Below are 13,603 nucleotides of genomic sequence, written 5' to 3' on the forward strand. Positions count from 1 at the left end.
TCTGGAATTATTACATGGCTGTCTGGAATACTTGATTCTGATTGGTCAATCGTGACCTTCCAAGGTGTGTTTTTTCTGAGATAACAACCGCTGAAACTAATAAAACAGGCTCCTAATGGTTCGTTAAATTATCTTGACCATCAGCAAAAACTTCCACAGGCTGTTTGGCACCATTATGTGACTAAATAATGCATAGGATAGTGTATGCTCTATTCAGTCATTTTCATTTCTGTCAGCTTTGCCTTTAATTAAAGACGAATAAACTATTACAGCTCAGAACGATGTTTTGTGTCTAATTTTAATTGGGTTAATAGTAACAAACGGGAAAGTACATCCAGGTGGTGGTTTTCACAGACTAAAGCCCATTATTATGCAATAACAACTGCCTGGATGTACCTTATTCCTTACTTATACACAGCTGTCTTGGACACTCAGTTCAGATTGGTCAGTCGCGACATTCCAAGGTGTGTTTTTCTCAGATAACAACCGCTGAAACTAATAAAACAGGCTCCTAATGGTACTTTGAATTATCTTGACCATCCGCGAAAACTTCCACAGCGCTGTTTTAGGCTGTTTGGCACCATTATGTGACTGAATAATGCGTAGGATAGTGTATGCTCCATTCAGTCATTTTCATTTCTGTCAGCTTTGCCTTTAATTAAAAAACGAATACACAATTACAGCTCAGACTGATGTTTTGTGTCTAATTGTAATAGGGTTAATAGTAACAAACAGGAAAGTACAACTAGGGGGTGGTTTTCACAGACTAAAGCCCATTATTATGCAATAACAACTGCCTGGATGTACCTTATTCCTTACTTATACACAGCTGTTTGGGACACTCAGTTCAGATTGGTCTGTCGCAACATTAGAAAGTATGTTATTCTGAGATAACAACTGCTGAAACCAATAAAACAGACTGCAAATGGTACTTTGAATTATCTTGACCATCAGCAAAAACTTCCACAGCGCTGTTTTAGACTGTTTGGCACCAATATGTGACTGAATAATGCGTAGGATAGTGTATGCTCCATTCAGTGATTTTCATTTCTTTCAACTTTGCCTTTAATTAAAGACAAATAAACTATTACAGCTCAGAACAATGGTTTGTGTGTAATTGTAATCAGGATAATAGTAATAAATGGGAAAATAAATATATATATATATATATATATATATATATATATATATATATATATATATATATATATATATATATATATATATATATATAAGACAATACATTGAAGATACACTGTCAAACACGAAAAAAAAAACTACAAAATGCAATAAACATTTATCAAACAACCATGAGATCTAAAATCTAATTTTTTAATGAGCGTAACAAGCTCATTACAAAAGAAAAATATATTTGATTGCGTAATTTTTTACAGTACAAATCTCAGACATATTGTTCACATGCTTTACACATACTGTAGGATGCACCGCCGGACATCATAGTGTCTATTCAATCTGTTAAAATGAGATTGATATAAAGTATTCACTGTATGACCTGTATGAGTTTAAAAACATGTTGTTCTTTAATTTACTGCTGAGGGGCTGTTATATATGTGACCATGGTCTTATGTTGCTGGGGTATATTTTTAGCTATAGCCTAAAACACATTAGCCCCTTTCACACATACAGACCTTTCCGGAAAATTACCGGCAATTTTCCGGAAAGGTTGTTTGTGTGAACAGGCCCTTTTTGAAAATATCGGTAAATTCGTTCTGGCTATTTTCCGGAAAGAGAAGTTGTAACATTACCGGTAATTTGCCGGAATGCTGCGCTGTGTGAATGCAGAAGGAAGATTGCCGTAATAAGCGCGTGCACGTCTAGAACGGGCTGACGTGAGACGCCTGCTTTAGCCAATCAGAACAGTCAGACGCATTCACGTGCGCGCGCTTTATGAGAATAAAAGCCTTTGAATATTTTTTCCAGACACCTTTAGCTGCTAGATGTTAGACAGATAATGTTTCTATGTTCTTTCTTAATGCTGTGTAAATAATTATCGATAAAATGTTTATGATAATCCGTCGTTTGTTTACCTTCAAGCTTTGCGTGTGCCCGTGAGCGCCCATAGCGCCAGCACATACGCATATCATGAACATCTCGACATGCGAAAGTGTTTCCCTATGTTTTCATTAGAGTTGTACTCAATACTGATCCATCCGAAGAGTTTGTAATGTAGTCAAATGTTTACAAATACAAGCGCAGCCGTTTAGAGGTCATTTCTGGTTAATGATGTCAGAATTTACCGGCATTTTGCGATGGATGTGTGAATGCTCTTTTCCGGAAAAATTCCATAACGTCCTCGCCTGTGTGAACAGCGCTTTTTTGAACATACCGGTAAAGTAGTTCCGGAAATTTTCCGGATATTTACCGGTATCACTGTGTGAAAGGGGCTAATGTTTGGGTCAAAACTATCATTTTGTTTCTTTTATACCAAAACTCATTAGTACAGTATATTATTATGTACTTTATTAAGTAAATGTCCTACTGTAAATATATCCAATCCAGGCTCATTCTAAAAAAGTAGTCCCGCAGATGTTTCTAGAGACCGCGAATTATGTAGCCGGAGGTACGTATCGCTGCATTTCATTTTTTTAAGCGAACGCTACGGGGTGGTATGACACCTTTCCTTTTGGTGCTTACCGGCTGACCACTTACCTCTATGTGGAGGGCTTTCCCGCTGCAACCAGTTTGTCCAGTTAGCTCGTCGTGTACGTCGGCGAACTTGAGGCGCAGAGAGGAGTTAACCACAACGACGACCAGGTTAGAGTCCGGGGAAGAGCGATTTCACAAATCAGGAAAGACAAAAACAGAATCCTAAAAAAAAAATGAACGAGTGGGAGTGAATAACAGGGTCAGTCGATTGGCCGGTCGCCCCTTTAGTCATTCAGTCGGTCAACAGCGGCCTCTGGTGGGTTTACGCGAGAATAGCGCAGGCGCGAACGGCACTCGCAAGACACATTTAAGATGTAAAAAAAAGTGACTCGCAGATTCACGAAAACAAATCTGCAGTACGTTTCGTGGTCGCCAGAAACGGCCACGGGACTACGTTTTTAAAATGAGCCTGGGTTACATATATCAAAGGTTATTTTTTATTGTAACGCAAATTGTCAAGGACTTTATATAGACAACTTTAAAATTGATTTTCCCAATATATATATATATTTTTAAACCCTCAGATTCTGACTTTTAAATAGCTCTGCCTCAGCTAAATATTATCAATCATATTAATTTCAAACAGTTAGCACTTAGGATTGGTTTTGTAATCCAGAGTTACATATAGCCTTTATGAATGGTGTAAGTTTGAACGAAGCTTTTTTTCCTAGCTAATAATTTTTGGTCGTCAAAGTTCGGAGAATGTTAGTTTATAAATATAAAACAAAAACTGAACCTGTAAGAAAAATTTTAGGAACTGCCTCATAAAAGAACCAACAACTGGGAATCATGCATGAAAATAGTGTGACAGGGAGTCCGCATGATCTTAAAAAGTCTTGAATTTCAAAAAACAAATTTTAAGCCTTCAAAAGTCTTACATTTACTGAAATATTGTGTTGTAGGTCTTAAATCGTTTTAAACTGGTCTGGTCTTTTTTATTTGTAAAGACCATTTTTTTCTTTCTTTCATGTAAAGCTACTCAATTTAGTTTATTATAGTTTACTTATATTATATTATATTTAGTTTTAGTTTGTTTTAAACAGTTAATTAAAAAAAACAAAACAAAACAATGCTATGTGGGAAAAAAGTACGTCAACTAGTGTTAGCTTGTTTTGACATAATATTTAAAATATGTAGCATTTAGCTCTGTATACGTCTGAAATTTCATTCACAAAAGTCTTAAAATGCATTAAATCTGACTTAATGAAACCCACAGAAACCCTGTGTGAAAAATAATAATTGATAAATTCAGGATTTCTTAGCGGCTACTGTACAATCAGTTTAATTTCATTTTAGTTTATTTCCTATTTTCGTTCATTTCAAAATTTTTTGCTATTCCAAATGTTTTTAAAGAGAAACATCAACACAAAGCTCCATCGGTTCATAGTAAGCTCGTCCTGGCATGAACATAAAAGTGTCTGTGTTTTCTGCTGAGGCCTCACGGATGGGGTTGACTGGTATTTTGGGTGTTTGCTTACGGGGTGTGGATTCAGCCTGCAGAGGTTGTGTGTCCACCTTAATTCAGCACAATGCCACCTACTGTGTAGTGAATGCCGGTCTGGTGCGATGGAGACCTCACGCTGAAAACTCACCATACAGACAGATTATGGCTTCAGGGTCTTACAACTAGAGATTACCAAAGAACCCTTCAAAGATTTGGTCATCAAAAGCCAGCGGTGTGAAGTAACAAATTACAAATACTCAAACTACTGTGATTGAGTAGGTTTACTCAGGAATTGTACTTCACTAAGTAGTTTTAAAAATGTGTACATTCACTTTAACTTGAGTTCATTTAGAGTATTATTTAGTGAATTATTTAGTAATTATAATAAGTATTTAGTATTATTTAGCAATTATAAGTGTAGTCGCATGTTTACTTTGCATAACACTGATGAGAAGATGCCGAATGCCTACTGTTTGATGACTTAAATTGGCTTAAACTAAACCCCAGTGCATTACAGAATATTACGTTTTCACACTCACACACGCACTAATCGTTAGGGGGGAGTTAGGACGATTGTAAGGGGCCATACATTTAGGGGGTCCCCAGAGACATTATTAGGGGCCAGCGCTAACCCCATACCCAACACCCCTACCACCCCACCTCCAACTGCCCAACACCCCCCCCCCCCCCCCTTCACCTGTATCCGCGACCGTCCCCCACCCACCCCCGCTCTTCTCTTTAATCTGCGATAACCCCCTCTCTCTTAACTTTCATTTGCGTCACACAACGACCACAACCCCCTCCCCCCACTCTTCACTTTTATCTGCGTCACCCAACCATCCACAACTGGCCCAACTACCCACCCGGCAGAGTATGGTTGGATTCAGAGGGTTGTGCATGGTTGAAAATTTAAATTATACTAACAAAATAAATATTTATTTAAAACCATTTAATTCAGGTAATGCTAAAAAGAATATATTTTCATGAGAATTACATCTGAAACAAACAAATTACTTAAAATTAAAAAAACTTTACCTACAAAAATGAAAGATTGAAACCATTGTATTGTATTGAAACAATTCAATTCTTCAGTTTTTTTTTTTAGGACAACTTAATTGTTATACTGTCGGTTGAGACTGCATGTCTGTAAATATTCTGGCAGTAGCAAGTCTTGCCACTTGCTCAGCCATAATAATCAAAGCAGCATCGTAGCAAATTTATACCACCAAGACCAAACACAACATTGCCATATACATATTTGCCATACTAAATCTCTTCAAAAGTTAACAGAACCTTCCTTAATGTCGTAGCTGTATGTAGGTATCCTCTAGGAATGAATGGAGGTCAAATTCAGGATGAAGATATTTCTGCTTCCAGCCAATGGTCAGAGTCCACCGCCGCTCGATATGGCAGGTACCCCCAAAACAACACGGGCTTATTCTGAAAACGTAGTCCCACGGACGTTTCTCAAGACAGCAAATTATGTAGCTGGAGGTACGTGTGGGGCGGTATGACGCTGTTCCTTTATATGTGCTTACCAGCTGACCACTTACCTCCGTGTGGAGGGCTTTCCCACTGCGACCATTTTGTCCAGTTAGCTTGTCGTGTATGTCGGCAGACTTGAGACGCAGAGAGGAGTTGACGACGACAACGACCGGGTTCGAGTCCGGTAAAGAGCAGGGGTCCGTTCTTCGTACCTCGCTTAAATGATCTAAGATGATTTTGCCGATCCTGGATCTTTTAATCTTGAAAACTGATCTCTCGCTAATTTGGTTCTTCAAACAAGTTCGCGAATCAGATTAGAATGTCTGGATGAACTGATCTGAGATCGCTGCGTGTGTTGTGAAGGACTGATCTATCGATCCTCGAAATCATGATCAGCAATGCAACGATTGGCTGACGGCACAGCAGCGTAATGACATCATCTGATTAATATTCAATTATCCATGTGAGCAAAATTACATCAAATTAGCAGTAAACTGTTTGTTACGTATATGACACGCAATAACTTTCCACATTTGTTGTGAGCTGCAGGCTTTACACTTTCATGTGTCAAGAGTATTCATCATGTATTTCAATGCAAATCAATGTATTTAGTTCTACCTTTAGAAAATAATTTCTTTATTATAGTAGCCGTTTTTTTAAGCGCTGTATGGAATAACTGGATGTTTACAAAAGCATTTTGATATTGGTAAAGGCGTCTGCAACTATTGTGAAGCATCAAATCACTGTCATGACTGCATTAATGTATTATTTCTTTTTTTTTTAAAAGTCACATATTCTGAATTTCTATTATTATACACAAATTGTATAAAGCGATCTAAAAAGTTCATATCAATACATTTTCTCTTTGTACTTTCATTTCGAGGGTGCAGATTGCATAAGTTTTGTTAATATAACTTTATTTTATTAATAACTATAACTTTATATATATAGTTAAATTTTTTTTTACTATTTTCCCAAGTGTATATAACTACTACTCTAAGAAAATATCATAATTCGGTACTTTCTCTATTATCTTTGCTTGAACTGAGCCGATCTAATCCTGTTTATATGAATTGAACCTGCTCCCGATCAGGTTTGAGCTAGCAGAACTGTTGCTATGACAACAACTCTCAGATCAGCTTTGAAGAACGAAACGATCCTGGATCATGTCAAATCGTCAATATCCAAATCCAGCTAACAGAGTAATCCACGTACGAAGAACGGACCCCTGTTCCTGAAATCAGAAAAGACAAAAACAGAGTCCAAAAAATAAAATTAACGAGTGAACCACAGGGTGAGAATGTGGTCAAATCCAAAAACGTGGTCAAATCAGAGGAGGGTTTTTCTTTTTCTGGACGGCTTTTGTAAGCCTTCGGCTGGGTTTAGGGAAGTGAGCGGGCGGGCGGGTCAATCTGTAAAATTGGTTGGGTTTAGGGTAGGAGGAGGGTGGGTCAGTCGATAGGCCGGTTGCCCAGTCAATCATTCAGTCGGTCAGCAGCGACCTCTGGTAGGTTCACGTGAGAACATCGCAGGTGCGAATGCCACTCGCAAGAGGCATTTGAGATGCGAAAAAGTGCACACAGCGGCCTCTCGTGGGTTCGCGAAAACAAAAACTGCAAAAATACGTACCTCCCGGCACATATTTTGCAGTCTCCAGATACGTCTGCGGGACTACGTTTTCAGAATGGGCCTGGGTTGTCCAACACTTTGGTCACACAATTACAAAAATATTTATCATAATACATCTTATTTTGTTTTCCATCAAAACTTTATTCCAGATTGGATTTTGATGATGGAGATGGTGCGTGGTGTCCGGATGTCATGGCTGAAGCGCACAGTCTGAAGGAGTTTCTGCAGATTGACCTCCGCACTCTGCATTTTGTCACTTTGGTTGGCACACAGGGACGTCATGCAGACGGGGTGGGCAATGAATTTGCCCAGAGATACAGGATTAAATACAGCCGGGACGGCACTCGATGGGTCTCCTGGCGGGACCGGCAAGGTCGACAGGTGAGCTGGCTTTGTTGCAGGTTTTCTCTGAGCTCTACGTATGATATTGGCAAAGAAAAATAGACATTAAAAAGTCATCATTTTGAAGTAAAAGGATTTCTATCTTGTACCAGCTCTGCTCCTTTGTACCAGCTTGACCAGCCTGGTTTAAGCTGGACATAGCTGGTTTTGGCTGGGCTCCCAGCCTGGCTTGGCTGGTCAAGCTGGTTTTAGCTGGATTTAGCTGGTCATTTTCCAGCCTGACCAGCTAAAACCAGGCTGGAAATGGCTGGAAACCAGCCTGGAAGTGGCCAAAACCCCTCTAAAACCAGCCTGGTCGACCAGCTAAAACCAGCCAACCAGCCCAGGCTGGTTTAAGCTGGATTTTTCAGCAGGGGAGGTCGAGCTCCAGGAACAGGGTTGAGCACCACTGGTATAAAGGATGATATGATGGTGAGTAAGTAATGACATTGATTTTAAATTGCACAGATGAATGTTTATTCATTCATTCGTTCATTTTCTTTTCAGCTTAGTCCCTTAATTAATCAGGGGTCACCACAGTGAATGAACCACCAACTTATCCAGCATTGTTTTTACGCAGTGGATCCCTTTCAGCCGCAACCAAACACAGGGAAATGGATGTTTATTGTGAAAATTATTGTCACGGTCTGTGTATTCTCATCATTCTTCTTCTTTTTAGATCATTGAAGGAAACAGTAACGCCTATGACATCGTGCTTAAGGACCTGGAGCCTCCTATTATTGCTCGTTTTGTGCGCTTCATGCCTGTGACTGACCCGTCTATGATTGTGTGTATGAGGGTGGAGCTCTACGGCTGTGAATGGCTCGGTAAACTCTTCTTTTTCTACTTTGTGTATTTACTCAAATGCTTTCCTTGCATTAATTAACCTCAAAAGAAAAATACAGGTTTGTAAACCTTCTAAAAACAAAAACACGTAACGTAAACCAGCTTGTAAGTGCTGTAAAATTGTATTTTGGGCTAAACGGTAATACATTCATATAATGTTAGGCTCTGCTACTATTAGGGTTACACAATATTGGAAAAATCTGACATTGTGATATTTTGTTTTGCCGTGATATATATTGCGATATGAATATCATTTCACAAGTTGATTTGAATAGCTCTATTTGGTACAATTTCATAAATTTAGATCAACTGGGACGAACAAGTCTTCTTCCATGCAGTGCATCTGCATAAAATAGAATACATTACAAGCAATAAATAAATAAATATACTGCTTTATGTTTTTTAAACAGTTTTCAAAAACAGAAATTGAACAATTGAATGTAAAATAACAGTCATCATTGTATAAATAATTTTAAAATGATCATCTTTATCTTTTAATCTTCACTAAATCATCTTATCCTGCTGTGTGACTACTGCAGATACACACATTGTGATATCAATGCTTAAACTATTTATTGTTTAGCCCTAGTTATTTTATTTTCAGCATGGAATTAAATGTCACTGAAAAATGGCAATCAAACTCACTTTAGAAATAGGTGTGGTCACATGACATGAAAACTGCTGGTACAAAGTAAAAATACAACTGTAAAAAGAAAAATGATGCTTTTAAACATTTTCCTGGCCAGAATTGAATAAAACATGTTGAAAAGCCCCTATTATACATTAAAAAGGGTCATATTTTGAGGGTCTACGACAACAGGCTGATATGCATGTATAACTCCTACACCATCCAACCCGCTACTAGCTGGTTTCCAACCGCTGATCTTCCGCATGGGAGTCGATTGCTCTACCAAGGAGGCTAAAGACCATGGCCTCTAGTGATTCTCGCTAGAGCACATTTAGAGGTCAGAGGAGTGAGGTTTACCTGCACAGCACTCACTAGCTGGCCTCCGTTACACATGCAAGGTCAAAAAACACTTTCATTGTCTTATAATCTGCATTTATTTTTACCTAATAATCCCAACGACTCCCATATGATTTGTTCAGTGATTCATTTGTTCCCATACCCCTCCTTAGCATGATGCTAATCTGCACTGATTAGACCGATGACAGTCTGAAATGAGTGAAATGCCCACCACGGCTTATCAACAATATTGAAGTAGTCAGAGTGCAGAGTGTATGTGTGAGCATACCTGCCAACACGCCTATTTTTCCTGGGAGTCTCCCGTACTTCAGACCCATCTCCCGCCACCCTCCCATTTTGTTTTTTATCCCGGAAAACTCACGTAATTACATACATTTCATATTTCTCATCTTTGATGCAGATGGCCTTGTGTCCTACAGCGCCCCTGCTGGCCAACAGATGACTTTCAGAGGCCAGCAGATCTACTTAAATGACACCGTGTATGACGGAGCCGTTAGTTCCAGGTACAACATAACACTTAGTCAGGCGAACGCTGTTATATCTTTGCTCAAGTGTAATTATTTGTTTACTTTTCCAGCATGGCAGAAGGTCTCGGGCAGCTGACTGACGGCAGCTGGGGTTTGGACGACTTCACTAAAAGTCAGGTGTATGGAGTCTGGCCTGGCTATGACTATGTGGGCTGGACGAATGCTAGTTTACCTGGTGGCTCGGTGGAGATGACCTTTGAGTTTGACCGGGTCCGAAACTTCACCTCAATGAAGGTTTGTCTACTGAAATACATCTGCATCAACATGGCTATTGTGACAGAAGCGTTCAGCATAGTTATACTGACACGTGTATGATACGTGTTACAGTAATACTTTGAGGTAAATTGTAGTGTAACGTTATCTAATTATTAGGATAGTTCATCAAAAACTCATTTATTCACTCTTTACTTGTTCCAAATGGTTTGATTTGCGTTTAATCTGTTGAACATAAACAAAGATGCTTTAAACAAACCTGTAACCATTGACTTCCATAGTATTTGTGTTTTCTACTTCTGAAGTCTTTGGTTACATGTTTCCAGCTTTTTTCAGAATATCTTTTTTTGTGTTCAACAGAATTAAGAAACTCTTTGGGCCCTATCATACACCCGGCGCAATGCGGCGCAACGCAATAGTTGTTTGCTAGTTTCAACTCAGTGTAAGAGTTGTTTTGACATTTCGCGCCACGTGGTTTAAATTGCAAATGCATTTGCGCTCATATGTGTGCCCATAGGCGTTCTGATCTAAAAAAGCAGGCGTGTTTTGGCGCGTTGCTCTTTTGAGAAACTAAAATACACTGTTCAATAGACCAGAACAAAGCCGGTGTAACGTGGAGACTGACACGGAGGGATCCATTTTGCAGTATTTATTAGACACAGTTCAAACAAACATCCAACACGCACTAAAGTGCGAACTCACATCAACAGCAATAAAGATCGTGGGGCTGGCGGCTGACAGACACAGTGATTTACCAGGCATAGATCAGTGGCAGGCTGCGTGGTTCAGAGTCCTTATAACAAGCGTGGGTCGAGGGCAGGTAGCATGGTTCAGAGTCCGTGTAACAAACGAGGGTCGAGGGCAGGCAGAAGGCAACTCAGAGTCAGAAACAGTCCAGGGTAATGCACAGAAGATCAGGCAGGGACTAGCGCTCAGAAATGTTGGCCGTGGCTGAACAAGACTTCGCGCTGGACTGTGGTTTGAGTGTGGCTTATATAGGGAGCGTGGGTCATTACCGGGATTCAAATCAGGTGTGTGCACAATCAGTCTATGTGGATGATGTCATGCTAGAAGTCCGGGGATGGCGGCCTCTTCTGGCCAGCGAGGGGAATGACTGGGACCGAGTTGGTGACAGCCGGTCTATTGTCCAGCGCAGAGCACGTTAGTTGTGCGCCTCGCTTAAACACTGCTTAATACACACAAGATGTAGAGCAATAAGCAAATATCTTTACATATGAAAAATAATTAAAATATTAAGGATATATAGGATATAATAAGGATATATATATAGGATATAAATATAAAGGATTAAAATATTACAAAACCTATTTTTTTTTAGCCTACATAAATTTAAAAACCACTGCCTTCATGCCTTCATCTCAGAAGGCTTTTTTAGTTCATTCAATTTGCTTTTATATAATGTTATGTTTATTATTATTAATTATTATATCCATATTTATATTTGTTTTATTAAAAACAGGCTTAGATTTGTCAAGCTTAGATTGTCAGGTATTAGACCATATGGGGCACAGCATGTGTATTAGGATATAACTCAGGTTTTTGACCACACTTCGTTATTACTGTTCATTTATTCATTTGCTGGAAATTAGAACTGAATTTAGAAATAGTTTTGAAACAAATATTTGCGCTTAACAAAGAAAATTAATTATTTATAGACTAATTGATGTCTGTGCGTAAAGGTTTCCCTATCCACGAGAGCGAAAGTGAAAGTTAATAATTTATCTCTCATTTTCGCGCTGTAGATACTCTGTTTAACTGTTTTCGTGCTAGTGAAATGCTGAGTTTTACCACTTCCACTTACTTTACAACATGTATAGTAAATGTGCCATGGTGCACGTAACTGACTCTTAAAGGTAATGGGAGATGAGACTCTGATTGGTTTATTCTCAAAACACACCTATAACTCATTAAGAAAATAAACTCAACCCTTTAAGACCGTGCGCCACGATGCAAAGCAGATTTTCCCATCCTTATATTAGCAAAAATGCGTTCTGACACACCCTGAAAGCGTTTGCGCCCTGCGCTTTGCTCTTTGCGCATGGACCGTCAAAACAGAGCCCATAAGCAAATTGTGAATTTTTTTTTGTAAATCTCTTAATATTTAATATTAATAACTATTATCCATAAAATAAAACAATACAAAGTTAATACTGCTACATCACCTTCGCAATCCAGTCACTGCTAGTAGTATTTTTTAATGTACTAGCATACTAAAATGCAAGTAAAGTACCTGGTTTTGAATTTCTTCTGTAGGGTGTTATTTGGCACATCATTTAAAGTTAAAGAGCCCCTATTATACATGAAATATGGTCATATTTTGGTTGTAAGGGTCTCCACCAACAGTCTAATATGAATCTAAGGTCAAAAAACACTTTCATGGTCTTATAATATGCATTTGTTCCCAAACCCCTCCTTGGCGCAAAGCTAATCTGCGCTGATTGGACCGATGACAGCCTGTTGCGATTGGTCGACACTGACAACGTTCAGCTCAAGACAGAGTGATATGCCCAGCACAGCTTATATACAATATAGTAGTCAGAGTGCATAGTGTAATGTGTGAGCATACCTGCCAACACTCCCTCTTGTTTGTTTTTTATCCCGGAAAACTCCCGTTATTTCAACCACCCACCCACCCGAAACACGCTTCATAGTAGTTCCTAACACCATAGAACACAGTACCCGGTTCTCACCAGTGTTATCATGCAGATGTTAAAATTTTATTCCATTATAATAAACTCAACATTGCATATCCGGAGATGTGACTTTTGCAGATGCATACATTGCAGTATCGATGCTGAAACTATATTGTGCAGCCCTAACTTCAATATAGGTTAGTTGTCTTCTCTATCCTTGGCCAAAAGCTTGCTCTCACATTGTTAGTGCTATGAAAGCATTATCAAAATCAATTAACATAGATATAAAAAACAAATTTAAACTAAATTGATTGTTGCATGTTCTGTGATATGCTGTAATACATTTGAACGTCATTGTTTTTATTATTCACCATGTACATGTAGACATTACAACTTACATGAATCAACAGGTCATGAAAATTTACTTGAAAGTCTTGGAAAAATTTTGGAAAAGTCATGGATTTTTAGTATTAAAAATGTGTATGAACCTTGTTAGAATAAACAATACTTGTTCATAGTTCAAAGTTTACTAAATCCTTATTAAAATCTAAAGATGTGCTTGTTAGCATTAGTTAATGGGCTGTAACTTAAAATAACAATCAACAACTTCATTTTCTTTAAAGTCCGCGTGAAATCAAAATGTACAATGTTTATTTTGTTGGCTCACATTGTTATTCTTGAGGTGAATAATTAATCCATGCAAGTTATTCCACTGGAAAAAAAATGTTTTGGTAATCTTTAATCCAAGTCTGATCTTTTGCTTCCGCCTTTG

At 38.5% G+C, this 13,603-nt stretch overlaps 1 protein-coding gene across 3 annotated transcripts in view; it reads left to right on the plus strand.

The window, feature by feature from the left end:
- The window catches only part of ddr2b (discoidin domain receptor tyrosine kinase 2b), a 37,383-nt gene that overhangs the window by 6,481 nt on the left and 17,299 nt on the right, over positions 1-13,603 (plus strand). For all 3 annotated transcript variants that reach the window (XM_073923031.1, XM_017351330.4, XM_073923038.1), the window contains 5 exons: positions 5,422-5,524; positions 7,375-7,606; positions 8,286-8,433; positions 9,838-9,940; positions 10,015-10,198. In XM_073923031.1, the coding sequence (XP_073779132.1) occupies positions 5,422-5,524; positions 7,375-7,606; positions 8,286-8,433; positions 9,838-9,940; positions 10,015-10,198 (770 nt within the window). The remainder of the gene's footprint in view (positions 1-5,421; positions 5,525-7,374; positions 7,607-8,285; positions 8,434-9,837; positions 9,941-10,014; positions 10,199-13,603) is intronic.

This window comes from Danio rerio, chromosome 2 (assembly GCF_049306965.1).
Source record: "Danio rerio strain Tuebingen ecotype United States chromosome 2, GRCz12tu, whole genome shotgun sequence".
Classification (NCBI taxonomy): Eukaryota; Metazoa; Chordata; class Actinopteri; order Cypriniformes; family Danionidae; genus Danio; species Danio rerio.